This window comes from Cryptomeria japonica, chromosome 3 (assembly GCF_030272615.1).
Source record: "Cryptomeria japonica chromosome 3, Sugi_1.0, whole genome shotgun sequence".
Lineage (NCBI taxonomy): Eukaryota > Viridiplantae > Streptophyta > Pinopsida > Cupressales > Cupressaceae > Cryptomeria > Cryptomeria japonica.
The window spans coordinates 31488481-31506777 of NC_081407.1; the positions used below are offsets into that span (position 1 = coordinate 31488481).

At 35.9% G+C, this 18297-nt stretch overlaps 1 protein-coding gene across 1 annotated transcript; it reads left to right on the forward strand.

Annotated features, from left to right (window-relative positions):
• The first annotated feature begins 10834 nt into the window (after positions 1-10834).
• LOC131066002 (probable amidase At4g34880) lies at positions 10835-13706 on the forward strand. The gene is made up of 5 exons (XM_058000668.2): positions 10835-11528; positions 11631-11845; positions 12461-12697; positions 12899-13088; positions 13185-13706. Exons 1-5 carry the CDS (start codon positions 11058-11060, stop codon positions 13572-13574), a joined length of 1503 nt encoding a protein of 500 aa, XP_057856651.1. The 5' UTR covers positions 10835-11057; the 3' UTR covers positions 13575-13706.
• The last annotated feature ends 4591 nt before the right edge of the window (positions 13707-18297 follow it).

The window sequence follows — 18297 nt, forward strand, 5'->3', positions numbered from 1 at the left end:
TTTTTAATTTGTCCACCATTTGTTTGTATGGCATGAGTTTGTCATCCTTTGTCTAATATTCATCTGTTGCTTGTTGAATGACCAGTTGGGAGTAGCCATATATCTGTAGCTCTTGTAAATTCCATTGTATGGCTAGCCTGAGTCATGTGATCAAGGCATAATATTCAGCTATGTTGTTTGTGCATGGAAATGTGAGCCTGTAAGACTTTGGGATGTTGTCACCTTGAGGTGTGATAAACAGAATGTCTGCCCCCGAGCCATGCCTAGTGTATGAACCATCAAAGTATAGTTTCCATGGTTGTGCTACTGTGATCATGAATATCTCTTCATCTGGAAAATTGGAAATGAGAGGATGATCGCCTATGAGGGGAGCATCGGCCAACTAATCTGCAATAACTTGACCTTTGATAGCCTTACGGTCCACATATTCGATGTCAAATTCACTTAGAATCATCACTCATTTGGCCAAGCGGCCTATCAATGTTGCTTTGTTGAGTAAGTACTTTAGTGGATCGATCTTTGCAATGAGTTGTACTTTATGTGTTAACAAATAGTGCCTCAGTTTAGTAGCTGCCAAGATTACTACTAGGCAAGCTCGCTCAATAGGTGTGTAATTGAGTTCATAGCCTACCAGTGTGCGAGAGATGTAGTAAACAACACACTCTTTCCCTTATGCATTGTGTTGTGCCAATAGTACACCCAATGTTGTATTTGTTGCTGAAAAATAGAGCAATAGAGGCCTACTCGGTCTAGTGGAATCAACAATGGTGTATTCATGAGATAGTCTTTAAACATCTGGAATGCTTGCTACCATCTAGTATCCCATTGAAAGCGGATGTTTTTGTGTAACAGGTGTGTAAAGGGGTGACACTTATCTGCCAGTTGTGCAATGAATCTTCAGATGGATTGAAGTCATCCTTGCAATGTCCTTAGCTGACTGATATTCTTGGGAGGTGGCATGTCCATGATTGCTTTGACCTTTGCAGGATCGACCTCAATGCCTTTGCTTGAGACAATGTATCCTAGAAGCTTCCCTGAGGTTACTCCAAAGACACATTTCTTTGGGTTGAGTCAAACATGATATTGTTCCAGTCTATCAAAGATTTTCTCTAATATGTCCAAATGATCTTCTCTTGTGAGTGATTTTTCCAGTAAGTCATCAACATAATCTTCCATTATAGTATTCATCATGTCATGGAAGATGGTGGTCATTGCTCATTGATAGGTTGCTCCTACATTCTTTAGACCAAAAGGTATTACATTCTAGCAGTATGTTCCCCATGGACATGTGAAGGTCGTCTTATGTTGATCCTCTGGTGTGATCTTTATCTGATTGTACCCTAAAAAGCCATCCATGAGGGAAAGAATGGCATGCCCTGCCATTAGGTGCACTATTATGTCGATGTTTGGTAGGGGGAAGTCATCTTTAGGACATGCTTTGTTCAGATCTTTGAAGTTAGTACAGATATGAATGCCCCCATTTGGTTTTCCGACAGGCGCAATATTGGATATCCAATCTACATAATCAATTGGTCTAATAAAACCAACATCTAGGAGTTTCTTGAGTTCTGCTTTGACTAGTACTGCAATCTGAGGATGCATCTTGCGAAGCTTCTGCTTGACAAGTTTGGATCCTTCTGCGACAATGAGGTGATGCATGACTAAATCAGGATCAAGCCCAGGCATGTCTACATATGACCATGCGAAGTTGATCTGGTGCTTCTAGAAGAACTCTACAAACTTAGGTTGTTCCTCTGGAGTTAAAAGAGATGTCAGATGTATGTGGTGAGGAGTTTCAAGAGTCCCCACGTTGTATTCTTTGGTTTCCTCAATGAGAATTGTCGATCGTTCATGTTGTGTACTAGAAGGGAGAATGTCAAACCTTTCATCCTCAGGCACCTCAGTTTATTTTTACTTTTGCAGGATCAAACACTGCCACCGTGTGGTTTTCACTGGAAGATCCATGTTTTATTGTTAGATTTTTGCAGCTGAAAGGTTTGGCATCCGCCCCAAAGTATGTTGCATTGTTAAGTTCTATGGTGAATCCAACTTTGTGATCCCCGCTTGGTATGTTATCTCGTAGTTCCAAAAAGTCAATGATCGCCTCATCGTTTTGGAATTGGTCAAGACATGGCAGATTAGGTTGGTTCCATTCGATGAGTTTAGGATGGATAATGGGCATTACCTTATCGATTAGGTTAAGTTTGTTAGATGTGTCAGTGAGGGTTAAGACGTTGTGGTGAAGGTCATTGATGGTACTCTCCCTATCAGAATCAGGTGTAGGATGTGATGTAGGGTCTGTGGAAGAAGTTTCCAGTTCAGGAACCCAAGAGGTCTTTATCTGTGCTTCTCCGTAAACATGGATGTCTTTGTGGGGTAGAGGTGGTGATGTGTCTTCCTCATCTGAAGTATTAAGCTATATGGAATCAAATTCTCACTCATGTGAGTCAGTCTATGAGTCACTTTCCAATAGCCGATTATTGTACCATACGGGGATATCCTTTGAGTTAAACACTGCAGGTGTGATCGGTTGATGTACCTTTGGAGGTGAAATGATTGGTGTTGTAGGAAGGATTATGGGGATCAATGAATCTGATACGGGGAGTATTGGTAGTGTTGACTCTGTTGCTTCTACTAGAACTGCTGGTGTCGTAGATACTATTGTGGGTTCTGATATAGTTGTTGTTGCTAATGGTGCTATTGATGTTATTGCTGTTGTTGATGGGGTTACTGGTTTGATTGGTGGGATGATGGGTGTTATAGATGGTTTTGCTGGGATTTTTAGCCTCAATGGGGCAGTTGGTGTGGTGTGCAGTGTTGCTGATATAACCAAAGGTGACCTCTTTGTAATAGGCTGATATAGTTGTTTGTTGGGTTTCCCTTTGAATCTAAGTTTAGGAAAGATCTCCTTTTGAAAGCCTAGTCTTGTATTATCTTTGGGCTTTAATTCTGGTTGTAGGAGTTCATGTCGTCCTTAATTGCAAGGTCCCAAAGAACTCTGACCATCATAATCCATTCTTTGCATAATGAGAAGGCATTTACCATACTGATCTATGGGAAGCTCAGCTTGCGGAATATCGGTGGTGATGGGATCTTTATAGATCCATTCTGCTAATTCCTCATCTCTAGTCTCTTCTTCTTGACTCTTTCCAAGGACAAATGGCATCAAAGTACATGTTGGCTTGATCAGTGGTGTTTGAAGTAACTGTTGAGGTTTACCATGAGTTCGAGGAGAAGTACGCATTTTTCCAACACAAAAGAGTTGGTTTAAATTGTACTCCCCAGGACCTTCCTCTGTTATTTTCATCTTGAGCTTCTCTTGCTTGGGTATATTGGTGTTTGAACTGGAAAGAGAGGCTGGACTTATGTATGATGTAGATGAGATGGCTTCTCTGTTGTTGGGAAAGGTAATCTTTGGCTGATGACTGATATTGTGACAATATGCAAAGGGGTTTGCATCACCCAAGATTGTGATTTCTACACCATTATGCGGGAACTTGATACACTGATGGTAAGTGGATGGAACGGCTTGCATGGCGTGTATCCAAGGTCTTCCTAACAACAAATTATATGGCAGAGTAAGGTCCAAAACTTGACAAATGATGTGTTTCACCATAGGGCCCACTCGAATTGGTAGCACAACAACTCCTTTGGATGAACGCTCTGCATCATCATAGGCTTTGATTGTGATCTTCTTGCAGGGATCCACTGATTAAATTGCATATCCCAAAGCTGTGACTAATTGTAGTGTACAGATATTCAAGTTTGCTCCATTATCGATCAAGACTCGCTTGATCCTATGTTGGTTGATAAAACCCTTCAATGTGTAGTGAGGTGTTGTGAGGTTGTTGGAAGGATGAGTTGTCACTTTCAGAGAAAGTGAGACAAGGTGATGACCTTAGTTTTCCAACCATGGCTTGGAACTGATCTGTATTTAGGTTTGCAGGGACTGATGCCTCTTGGAGAGCTTGATCCAAAATTGTTTTATGGGATGGAGATAGGTGCAATAGCTCTAAGATAGATATCAGTGCGGGTGTTTTGTCTAACTGTTCCACAAGGTTATACTGCTTTGGGATAGATGGGGTGCCTTGTGGAGCTGCTTTTATGGTAATCTTGCTACGACGTATAACAACATTGCAAGTGGAGCTAGGATTTTTTATGGTAATAGTTGCAATTTGTTCACTGGCATCATATAGGTGATTCACAGTGTAATTATATGTGGCTTGCGTATAATCAGTAGTATCTGTGTTTCTCCTTGAAGTGGAAGGACCCCTTTGATCTTGTGATGGAAGTGGATTTTTAAACATGAGATGATCTTTGTTTTTTATCTTTGGGTCATGTCCTTCGATTTTGATTTCTCCTCGGTCAAGAAGATCCTGAATTATATCTTTCAATCTGTGACAATTTCTTGTCTTATGCCCTTTTCCTTGATGGAAATCGCAATGTTCAGTATCCCTCCACCATGAAGGTTTGACTTGAGGTTCATAATTTGATGTTTTGGGTAAGGTAACCAGATTTTGAGAAACCAACTGACGTAACACGGTTTCGATGGGTTCCCCTAAGGGAGTGTATGTTTGTTTCAGTTTAAAATTTTGTTGATGTTGTCTGGGTTCCTCTTGAGATGTGTTACGGCCCTGATTTGGAGGAGTAACTGTGTTATTCTTGGGTGGGGGGTTCAGTCCTGCAAATCGAACCACAGGTTGTGCACTTTTGATAGTTCTTGCATCCACAACCCCGTCGTTGACGACGTTTTTGTTTTTGTTCCAAAAGTTAGGCTTGTCACTATTGAAGTGTGGGCGAGGGCCATCTTTTGGTTCATTAAATATTTTGATAAGCCCTTTTTTTATGAGAGCCCGCTCACATTTTAACCCTTTTGTGATCATGTCATTGAAAGAGTCTGTGTCTTTTACGTCTAGGTGAAATTCCAATTCGTCATTTAAGTTGGAAATAAATATTTCCACTAGTTCTTATTCAGGTAACTGAAGAGAACGTCTGCTAGACATTTGACGCCATCGTTGCAGAAAGACTGAAAATAGCTCACCTGGTTTTTGTTTAGTGTTACATAGAACAGCCATTGTGATATCACGTTCAATGTTGTGTGAGTAATGTGCCAAGAATTTCTGGATGAGTTCTTCAAATGTCCTAATGCCACTTGGTAATCAAGAAAACCATGATGTGGTTGTTCCTCTCAAGCTTTGGGGAAAAAGTCGCATTAGGTATGTATCTTCATATGCCACTTCGAGGCAAGCTGAATGGAATTCTCTAACATGATCATGAGGATCTCCTTTTCCTCTATACTTTTCGAACTTGGGTGTTTCAAACCCTCACGGAAAAGGTGGCATATGAAGATTCCTATCAAAGGGATAGGGACAAATGTCATTAAGTGAAAAATGATTGGTTTTTACACCACTATGAAGTTGTTGGGTGAGATTTTTGACTTGTTGTCGCAACATGTCTATTTCATTTGGAGGAGGAGGAGGTGCGGGATTACCTTGATCAAGGTCATATCTGATGTGATCTTGACCTCTTTCATCCTCATTACGACTTTGGTGTTCCGATGCTTGTCTTAGTTGTGCAACGTCAAAGTCAGAGGGTAGTTTAGCCCCCTCTTGAGCAAGTCTTAAAAAGTGAGCATCAGCATCGCTCCTGAGCATTTCATCAAAAAGTCTATTAAAGAGAGGGTTGTGTAGTGCACTTTCTATTGCTGCAAGAGTAGGAGTACTTGGATTTTCATCATTTTTGTTTCTTCCAAGGGCTTCTTGGAATTCATTAAGATTTTCCTCCTCTTCCTCTTCAATTTCTTGTTGTCTAGACTTGGATCTGGTATGAGCCATTTTGTTTACAAGTTTTTGTTGAAGTTTGATGAAAATGATGATGAGTTGGTGATGAAATGAAAGATTGATGTTTGGTGAAGTGCTTTGCATATGGATCCCTAGCACTAAAGGTAGATGTTACCAAAGTTCTTTCTTGAATTGCTTGTTGTGTTGGATTGACAAAGTTTGATGTGATAAGGTGTAGAGGAATCTGAGATGTATTACAGACTCAACTACCTAGTAATGAGAGGATGCACTCATAGACTAGTTTTAACCTGCGTAGAAATATCTCTTAGGATGAGTTTATCCTAGATGTAGAGACACTCTAAAAGTGATGTGTTGTGTTGGATTCAAGCAATATTGAAATAGAACTTAGGACAAAAACCTTTTGATGTTTTGAGAGTTGGAATGGATTTGATGAGATGTAAATGTGATAATGGATGAAATGTGAACTTCAATAAAAGCTTTGTGTAACATATGGGACAAATTCTTCCTCTTCTCTTTCGGGAGTTGGTGGTTCTTCCCGAGCTACGTTATATGTTGTGCAAATGTCAGGAAAGAAGTTAGGATTGATTTTGCCTCCTTTGTTCTTGTGATAACTCAAAGCTCGATATTGCATAAAATCTCTACGGTTTAATGACTCTTAATCAAATTCGTTTGATTTCCCTTGAAGGTAAAGACGCATGCGACATAAGAAGGTTCTATGAGAGACAAAGATTTGTCTATTAAGATAGAAGAATTTCCTCCTTTTGATAAGAGCCTTTGAGCTCAATGGTCTTTTCTTCAAGTTGATGTTTTGATGAAGATTCTTCTTTCTCAAGACGTGAAGAATGGTCATATAGTTTGATACTTCGATTATTGCTCTTTTTTTTTGATCTTTTGTGTTTTTTTGTTTTTTTTGAAAATGTTGGTGTTGGATGATTACTTGTTTTGGATCTTGGTTTTTATGATGTTTCTTTGACAAGAAAACAAAGCAAGCACACAAACACAACAATATTGCCTCAAAAGGCACAAGTAAGTTATGGGTCTAGATTAACCCAATATTTTGAACTTTTTATGACCCTTTCCTTCAAATGTATTTTAGGTATTTCCAAAGCTTGAAGTCAGCTCAATTTGTACTGGTCTTGACTCAAAAAATGAAAATACTTCAAACACTTTTTATCCCTAAGGTCAAATGGCCAGTTGCGATAATTTTAGCCCACAACTTGATATTTCTTCGACTTTGGTACTACATACCTTATGAATCCTGTCGTGGCAGGTAAGGATGTGATATACTAAGTCTTGCACAAGCATAACAAATAGATGATCCCTATGATGGGGGAGTCACCACTTTTATCGAGCTACAAGTAACCTTTCAAAAAGCTATATTTCTACTCAATGAAATATGTATGGTGAGTATCTTGGGAGCAAAACCATCTATGCTCTTGCACTAAATTTATCACAAATATCCTCAATTAATAGAACAGGTGGGCTACTACTTAAAAGTGTTTAGTAATTTTTTATGTTTTTGGACATAAGTTCATTCTACAGTGACTCACTTAAGAGCCTTGTAAGTTGTGGTGGGGCCCATTTGTCCTTTCGGCAAGTTACATTGTAGGAACAACTATACCCAAGGCTACAGCTTTCACTCTCACCTGATTTCTATAGCGGCTCGAAGGATTTATTGCGTGAGGTCGTTCCCAAGAGTGATGTGTCTCTTGGCAGGCCTCTCTTAAAAAGATAAAACTTGAGTGTTACTAACATTCTTCTCTTGCACCTAGGACCACGAAAGCCAAGGGAGAGGATAGTGTGTGTTAGAAGTAGGACCACTCGACCAACTCTTTTGCACAAGTGTGCCAAACACAAAATACACTTGTTCTTTTAACTTGTCATTGCAATGATATTTTATCTAATTGGAGATGTTGCTCCAACAACCATGATGTTCTTTTTAACTTCAAAGGCAATATGCTTGAGTAAACTAGAATGTGAAATCCTGGTCAACTTAATGAAAAACACATTTGCATGAAGTAAAATCATTTTGCAAAAATGAGACAAGTTGATTATTCTTTTTACTTGCACAAAATCGAAATGTTGATTGTGAATTTTTAATTCTGGATTTTATGCAAGGAAATCAAATTTTTGTGTTGTTGATTTTAAGCACCAAAAAGAGAATGAATCCTAACTTGCCAGAAATAAAGGTTTGGTTTGTTGATTTTAAGCACCAAAACGAAATTTGAATCCTAATTTGCAAGAAATAAAATTTGTTTTTGTTGATTTTAAAAGTACCAAAAGAAGTGTTTTTGATTGTTAAGTAACAAAAGGGGTTAGTTTAAAAACTGCACACAAAACGAACAGTTAGAAAAACCCAAAAACATGGGCTTCCACAAGCCTAAAAAATAATATTATTGGTTACAAGGCCTTTCTTTTACAATGTTCTGTTACAATAGTGCTACTCTGTGTGACAACAGAAGCGCTACTTAACACAAACACGCTAAAGTATAGACAAAGACGCTAAACTAAAAAATTTAAACAGTAATACAAGTGTGCTACAATATGGACAAAAGCGCTAGTTAAGACTCAAAAGTGCTAATATACTAGCAATAGCGCTAAATTTGAGACAATAGTGCTATTATAAAGACAATAGCGCTAAAATATCAAATTGCAATAGCTTTAAAGCATGAACAAAAGCGCCAAAGTGCGACCTATGTATGAAGCTAAACAGTCAAAAAGTTAGTTTTTGTAAACAAAAAATGTTGTTGGGTGTTGGATTCACGTCGGGTTCACCAAATGATGCTCTGCAAAATGGACAAGGTTAGACTAAAACATGTGGTCGTATAACACACAAAAACACAAGAAACAAAGACAAATGTTAGTGTTAATCAACCAAAAACTAGTTTAAGCAGGCATACCAAGAGAGACACTAAAAACAAAGTAAAGCATTTAACTATGAATAAAAATGCAACAAGACATCTCCAAATGTCTTCTACCATGTTCGTAGCTCCTCCTCCCTTGTTCCTCTCCTCTCCAAGTTCCAAATTAGTGTAGCTCTCAGCAGCTTTTTGCACTATGGATGCTTATGGAGGTTCAAGATTGTAGATGATTATGAAAAGTATGCAAATGCAAGCTTAATAACCAAATAAAGATGAGTTATCTAAATGCTATTTGTTAATTTTAACCTAAAGAGTGAATATGAGTAAGATATGTTAAATGCTCTCTAAAATTCTCTATAACTTAGATGCATACAAGATTTCAGGATCTGGATTATGAAGAAATGAGCTCTATTTATAGGAAAAATGGAATAATGGATGGTTGAGATTGAGTAATCTCAACAAGAGTCAAGATTGAATGATATTCAATCCATGTGAGGGCTTTCAACCAATCCCAGGATGACAAGTGTCAATATGAGATAGGTTGAGAGGAGAGGGAATAAACATTAAATGCTTGAGATGACCTGAGAGTTAACTTAGGAGTTAAGGTCAAGGTTGGGTTGAATGAATAAATTCTTTATTCAAAGAATAAAGCTTTTATCCAATGGATAAACTCTTGTGCAAAGATAAAAGGGATAACCATGGTCAAAGCAATAAATGCTTGAGGAGACACATAAGTCACCTGAGGGTTGAGTTAGGGGTTAACCATAAATGGTCATGTAAGAGCCATAAGTGGTTTGGAAGACTTTAGAGGTTAATTTGTTGAACACACAAAGCATTTAATGTTTTTCAAAGACTTTTAAGTTTTTGAGAAGTGACTCCAAGTTGCTTTAGGAATGTGACAATAATAAGGGGATGGATTAGGCTAATTGATTAGGATTAGATAGGTTCTAGAAGAATTTAGGAAGGGGATTTAGGAGGCAAGTGGGAGATGTAGGAAAATGCAAGTGGGTGGGGAAAATAGAATTTTAATTAAAATAAAATTAATTTATTTCAATTTGTGGTTGCAACTTGCATTTGTAGGAAAATGCAAGTGCGGGGGGGGGGGGGGGGGGGGGGAATAAATGATTTTAAATCAATGTTTTATTTAATTTATTTAAAAGAGGAAAGAGGATTAAATTGAATAAATAGAATTTATTCATTTAATTAATTGTGAATTTGGTTTAATGAATTAATTAAAATAAATTGAATAATTTATTTAATTAATAGGATAATGTTTGAAGATTAATTAATTAAATATTAATTTAATTAACTGATGGCTAGTGGATTTTTAATTAAATAAATAACAAATATTCATTTAATTAAAATGGACAGATTTATGTGACTACAAATGTAATATTATTGAAGATTATAAAACTCTCCACATTTGATAAGCTAAATATGTAAACATACAATCATTAAATAAACTATACAATCCCAATACATAAACTCTATATATAATAAAAAAAATTAAACTATAAATATAATCCAAATGTTGGAGTCATGTATCTCTAATTCCGAGTCTATCCTTCTTATCAAAGATTATGTAAAATGATGGTTTAAAAGATTTATATTTCAAATTATATCTTGAATTCTTTCAATAATATAAAAGAACATTGCAGGTGAATTTGTCATTTTTTTAATTAAATTAGAATAAAATTGCAGTAATTAGAAAAAAATTACATTACATTAGACAATACAAATAAAAGAAAGTAAAAATCTCACAAATTAATAAAATTATAATAGATGAGTAAGGTTGGGGTCCCATGAGAGTCAAATTTATAAACCTAAAGAGTAAGAGCTTCTATTTTGTTTTGGAAAAGATTTCAAATAATCTTATAGCACAATAAAAATTATTTAAAATTATTCATAGACCACCTCTTTGTTAAGAATAGAGCTTAAACCCCCTCATAAGACCCCTGTCTAAGAGAATAGGTATTGTATATCTTATAGTTGATGTGAGGGACACTAACTAAAAGGAAATTGCATTACAATAGACAATACATAAACTCCATATGCAACCCATAAACTATTAATTAAAAAATAGGATACAATAATTTTTAAATTTTTAATTAGTTAATAGTCATCGTGAAAGATGCCGGCCAACACTGCTTACGGAAAATGGATGAGAGCGGCCGGATGTAAGAGGAGAAAAAATCCGTAGTTGAGGCTTCATGATATCCTGAAATACATCAAATGCAAGAGATTTTCCTTTTAAAAGAGAACAACACGATACATCTATTAACGTTGTGGGTATCATTGGCTAGAGGCTTCACAAAGCTTAGAATATGGGCAATTGCAGACCAAGGAACCCCTTCTTGATATTCATTCTACCGATACTGTTTTCTTCACAGGGCAGATGCCAAAATGTTCTAGGGATCCTTCTTTCCACATAGAAGAAGCCACAATTCAACAAATCCAATTAGCGTTCAAGACAGGCAGGCTTACATCAATAAGCCTTGTGGAATTCTATCTCCACACCATTGAAAAACTCAATCCAGAACTCCATGCTGTGATCGAAGTGAATCCTGATGTTCTCCTGCTGGCTGAGAAAGCAGATGTAGAAAGGCACAAAGCAGGAGGATACATTGGTGGCCTCCATGGAATACCTGTACTTCTCAAAGACAACATTTCTACCAAGGATAAGCTCAATACCACTGCAGGCTTATTTGCCCTTTTGGGCTCACAGGTCCCAAGAGATGCAGGTGTGGTATCCAAGCTGAGGAAGGCCGGTGCCATAATATTGGGAAAGGCCAGCTTAAGTGAATGGGCACATTTCAGGTCATTCAATATCCCTAGTGGATGGAGTGCTAGAGGTGGTCAGTGCAAGGTATGTGACTTTAACCTGTGTTTAGAATCAGTAAATCATTACTTTCCCCATATGATTACTAGTTAATTCTAGTAGTTATTGATGGAATGTGATATTGTGCAGAATCCTTATGTTTTGACAGCTGATCCCTGTGGATCAAGCACTGGATCAGCAGTAGGAGTGTCAGCAAACATGGTTACAGTGTCATTAGGTACAGAAACAGATGGCTCAATTCTTTGCCCATCTAGTTTTAACAGTGTTGTGGGAATAAAACCTACAGTTGGGTTAACAAGCAGGGCTGGAGTCATTCCCATCTCACACAACCAAGATACTGTGGGGTAAATCTGCAGCTTTCTTAAATTATCATTGCCCTGTAATGTATCAAGTTTTATTCAACTAGAATTGCATTTTATTGCACTTTTTGTTCTAAAGCTTCTGCATTATGGCGAACAAACTTTCTTTGACTTAGCTGCAAGCCCTGAGGGACCCCTAAGGGACATCTATTCCACCAAGCCAACCCCAAATTACAACCTACACCCTGCCTTATCCATTTTGTGCTTGTTCACAACTTGCATGGAACCTGGTGGACAGCGTAACATGACAACCATCCCACCACTGAATATTTTTAGGTTCTGTAAGTAGATTCACACCAGAGCAACTATATATATATATATAGAAAGTCGAAGGATCCATTAGTGAATAAATAGGAATTTATATGATAGAAATTTTGAACTCGGCATCATTTAAGTGCTTACAATATGGACTTGCTATTGCTATTAAACCAGATGTTTTGATATCTTGCTGAAGACAGTATTTGTGATTTTGGTTGAGAAGCCATATCCAGAAGAACAAAATTCTGGGCCTAAAATAAAATGAGATGTTTACATGAAGCTATTGTTCTAGTAGATATAAAACAAGTTCTAAGATGCCTAACTTGAATTTATTGATAACAGACCTATTTGCAGAACTGTATCGGATGCAGTTTACCTGCTAGATGAGATTGTTGGGTATGACATACATGATCATGAAGCCACAAAGAGTGCAGCTCAGTTAATTCCAAAAAGTGGGTACAAGCAGTTTCTCAAGATTGATGGGTTGCAGGGTAAGAGGTTGGGTGTTGTTCGAAACCCAGACTTATTGCTGGGGTCCTCTGAAGCAGTATCCTTTGAGGAGCATCTGGAAACTATGAGGTAATCTTTGCAGTTTTTCGAATAAGTAAACATGTGCCCCTTTATTGATAACAGATCTGCCTCCAGTTGAAACAGGTGTATTAACACCAGGAAAATGCCCACAGATTTAAATTTAACTTTGAATTAAATTCTAAAACAGTAATGTATTCTATTCTAGAGAAAATTATATGACCTGAGACTATATTAGCGTCCAATTTGCAGGAGGGAAGGCGCAATTTTGGTGGAAAATGAAATGTTCAGTGGTCTCTTAAATATAAGCAACGATATGGAGGAAATAGTGGTAAAATACGATTTTAAACATGACCTGAATATCTACCTTTCAGAGCTCCTGCAATCTTCTGTTCGTACATTGGCTGATATCATCTCTTTCAATATCCAGCATGCTACTGAGGTAAAATGTCTCTTGCACATAAATTGTTTTCTGAATGGATTATTTCTATCTATTGTATAATGTTCTATGAAACCTAGCATGCTTGTTTTCTATCAGGAAGAGATTTTGAGCTACGGACAAGAGATTTTCCTCCAGGCTCAGAACACATCAGACTTAAATACACAGCAATATAGAGAAGCCCTTGAGGGAAACCACATGCTAACGAAAAATGGAATCCATAAAGTTCTAGTAACATATGAACTTGATGCCCTTGTGACCCTTGATGATAGAATTTATACAGTTCTAGCCATTGCAGGGTATCCTGGTATAAGTGTACCTGCAGGTTACAGTAAATCTGGTGTTCCCTTTGGTATATATTTTGGAGGCGGAAGGGGTTCAGAGCCTACTCTCATTGAGATTGCATATGCTTTTGAACAAGTAACCAAGATCAGGATGATTCCTTATTCCTTTATTTACCAGACAGAAAATTGTGAAAAGTTTCTCTGAGGAAATGTTGGTGTAATGCCTTCCATCCATACAGGTACCCAAGCTTCACTAGCTTCACTAGCTTCATCATTACTACTGATGTAAAATTACTGTTATTATTGGATGTTATATAAGTAAAGTTTTGACTTTTCATCGATGAGATTGTTATTATTCATTTTAGATGATGATACAATAAGCAAATTATAAATGATTCTATCAATGAAAAGTCAAAATTTCAATTGTATAACATCCAGCCATGAATGCCATGGTGCATCTTGATGGCTGAATATCTGTTTCCAAAAGATTTTATATAAGGTGGTATGAACAGACAGCTAAGGCTATCAGCATACAAGTTGCAATGAATTGTGCTTGCATTGTAGATGTTACATACCAGTACCAAAAAAAACACAAATATGATTTGCTAACTTTAGTTAACCTAGTTTCAGTTCTCGGATAATCTGTTTAGATAAAATGTAGAGCTTGCACTTATCCCCAAATTATGGCATGGGTTTAGAAGCCACAGATCTGAAGAAATTATGAAAAAGGATAAAATAGAAATAAAATCATAGAAAATCATAGTAGTCATGCATAAATTACAATGAACAGAGAGAAATTTAAAAATTACTTACAAATTACATCAGTTTAACCAGTTGGAACTACTTCACCCCATGCACTCTTTGAGGCAAAGGCTTCTTATTCCTCCCCTCACTCTTCCCTATCTCTATCACTTTTCTTCCTTTCAATTTCTCACTTCACAAGGCCAACTGTGGCTGCAGAGTTTTGAATAAAGCATGGTTCATTTACTTACAAGCTTGGTCATAGATCAAATACCGAGAAGTACAAAATTTGAACTATACATGTAGATCTTTAAAAAATAAAAAGTGTAATGAATTCGAGAAATGTGACTTACCTGATATAGTAATTTGATACACCTTTGAAAATTTGATGAGGTATTCAAATTGTATGAGCCAAATATGTTATTTCAACAATAGAAACATTTAAAGGGTCAGAGATAATCTTGCCTTCATGTTTCAAAATTTGATAAGGTATTCAAATTCAAATTGTATGAGTCAAAAATGTTATTTCAGAAATACTTTAAAAGGTCAAAGATAATAGTGTTTTCATGTTTCAATTTGACTTAAGTTGTTGATTCTGATTTTAATCTTAGTTTTGGTTCAAGTTAGGTTGGTGGATGTGGTAAAGAGAATTTGGGTTTAGGTTTGTTTCTTATAAAATATTTACAATCTAAAGCAAGAATTAAGTTTAGAATATTACAAAGTGTCGTATAATATTTAATTTAAATTAAAATGTCATAAATTTGAATGTCATGATAAATATAATTTGCAGTCTATAAGAAGGAATTAAGTTCAAAATACCACATAGCATAATGCAATATTTATTATTTAATAAACAAAACGATCATAAATTCAATGAATATATTAATGAATAGAAACTAGATGAACAATCATTCTACGTTGTAAGTGCAACATTTACATGGTGCATTGCACACAAGATGTCATGACAAACTACAACACAAAGGACACACATCACCAATACACCTAGTGTTAGAATTCGTGAAATGTGAATCCCACAAGCCAAGTTATCTTCTGCAAGAATACTAGTCACACATAAAGGGAGAATTGAACAACAAGACAATTGAAGACAATAACAATGAAATTGATTGAATTGTTTTGAAATTGCTTGAATTACAATGAAGGATATGACATCCTTATAAAGAAATCTAACTCTAAAGATAAAAACCCTAAATGGTGGAGTTTACAAGATAGACTGAGAGTTAAAATAGAATGCATGAACTAGTCATGTATACACAAATAGCATAATAGACTAATTAAATGCATGAAACTCTAGAAATCTAAACATAGTTTGTTTTTCCTAGTTTGCATTATGCATGGAGATAAATATTAATTAATTATCCCTAATTAATTAATTAACTAAATAATAAATATCAATAATTAATTACTAATTAAGGCATCAATTATTTAGTGAATTAATGCAATTAAGTGAATAATTAATGTATAAATTATTTACTCCAACACCTAGCAGTGTCATACAAGCAAAAGACTTCGCATAATCATAGGTCAAGGTCACCATGACAACACTTCAAAGAGTTGGAGATTTCGCTATCTTGGATGATCAAGCCTCAAATCACAACATCTATCACTTGTCAAACCAAGGATAAGAATAGTGTGATGTCATTCCAACTCTAGAGAGGCTCAAGCATCAAGGACATACAACCAGAAGTTTATGGATGTGACAATTAAGACCTTTGTACATGCATACCAAGGGTTGAGTACATGTTGAGAATTATCTCTCAAATACTCGAAGGACCACCCAAACTAAAATGTCAAACACAAAGTAAACCACTAGGAACAATTCTTCTTTAGGAAACGTTCATTGTTCAAAGAGTCTAGATAACAACGCACTTCTAGACACCAACACACCTTCAAGACTTCAAAGCACCTTAGGATATTTTTAGTCCTTTAACTATGTTATAGTCTTGTACTTTTATCCTAGCCAAATATTCATCAAGACTAACTTACCAAACCAAAAATAGATAAGTTTCTATGGGTTTTCTAACATATAACTTAATCCTCCAATAGAGTATGAACATAGAATGCTAGACAAATTCACACATATACAAGGATATAGTGTTGGTATTTGGTGTTGTACACTATTGCGTTAATTGATTTATTATAATGATGTAATTAAATAGTTATTTGGTTGTGGTACATCTTGGAGATGTGGTTAGGCCACACTAGATAGTTATTTGGAGTCACTTGTAATGTTGTATTGTAACATTAGTTATTATCTTACGTGTCGAAGACATAAGATAATTATTTAATATTTAGGGAATAATTTGGTGGCCAATATGAAATGTGGGGTCAATGGTTTTGTGTGCACATCGTTTTTCTTTACCACTTGTTGTGTTTGTGTGAGCTTATGTCTATTAAACCAAGCACTTATTTAGTGGTTAATGTTGCTTGAGTATTTTGGGTTGTCAAGTTAGTGAGTCTTTTTAAGGAGTGCATATGTGAAACATGGCATGGCATGTGTGGATTCATGCTTGAATAATGCATTGAAGGGCTTGATGTTTCAACGGTATTCATTGTAACTCTGTAAGTACATGTATTGTTTATGGCAGATAATGTGATGGAGTATGTATGCTTTTGGAGATTGGGTTGTTTTCCCTATTGAGGGTTTTCTGAGGATATGTCTTGCATAATCTTGTGGTTTGTTTATTTGATCTTTGCATAGTGGTTATGTCATATACTTGCATGCATGCTTTTCTATAATAAATTATGTAGGAATTGCATTAAATGTACTTGGTATTGGTGCACATTTCTTAACATGTAGATCAACATACAAATCTAAGCATTATGCACTGAGAGGGTTAGAAACATGGAAACCCAATGGCACACCCAATACACTCTAGGTTAATGATCTTGACACAAGGCACGAATCCTAACACCAAAGATGTTGTAACTAAAAAACATTGCATGTACCACCCAAAAATAAAGAGAGGACAAGCAAATCATTCACAAGATTTTATCAAAGCTCTAAAATCACATGCATCTAATCATTTACATGATAAAAAAAATTACCATGCTCATTCAATAGAATGTCAAGGCATGTCAAAAGTAAAGATAAAGCTCTCATCACTTATGTGGGTGTATTACATTCCAACTCATATGGATTCAAAATAATACTTACTTTATAAGGAGAATCGACCAAGCAATAAAAACAAAGAATACAATAAATAGTAAATGGTGCCATGTCTCCTTTTCCAAAAAATTCACTTACTAAAAAGAAAGTTCTCACTATCCAAAAATAGTAAGTTAGAGGTAATGGGGCACATTAGAAAAATTTATTTATTCAATAGTTATATTGTTTGGGTGGAATTTACATCTTTTGGACAAATAAATTTTAAATTTATTATATCTTTGACGATGTCAACACATGTGGGCCATGGGATTCTCTTGGAGGTAATCGGAGTTAATTTGAAATTTTCTAGAGCATCTTCGAGAAACAAGCAAATTACCAAGTGTGATTGTTAGCTACAAAGTGGGAGAAATTTCTCAATTCAAATTCGTTTCCCCTCCCAATCATGGTGTCACAAATGTTGGATTCCCAATTTAGGCATGTTGAATAGAAAAGAAAAAAATCTTTCGTTTTCTCTCATAGAGTTGTATGATTGTGATACCATCAGTGGACAAAAACCCATTGGAGAAAGAGGCTTTAAGATGTGATTCCCATGATTTTTAGGAGGTCTAAGGATGGTAAGATTAGAGCATAGAGATTAATCTCATCTAGAGGCTACAATTGTGTAAAACAAGTTTTAGATTTCAATAGTTTTGACTGTTTTGGTCTACATGGTTGATTATGCAGTTTCAAAAGTTTTAGGTTTCTATTTTGTGTTGCATGAATGTTTGATATATTTTTTTAGGTGGATTCCTTTTCTCTATGTGTGACTCATTTTTGTGAGGAAAATAATGAAGAAAATTTTGATGAGATTGAGGCGAACTTTGTGAGAAAAATGAAGAAAGGAACTGGAAAGCACAAAAGTAAGTTGCCCTTTAAATGTTTCATTTGTGGAAAGATAGGTCATTATGCTTCTAGATGTCCTGACAAAATTGCAAATCAAAAGAATAAGAAAAGAAAAGAAAAGTTCAATAAGAAGACATATTATGTTAAAGAAGATGCTAGTATTTCTAATGATGAATCT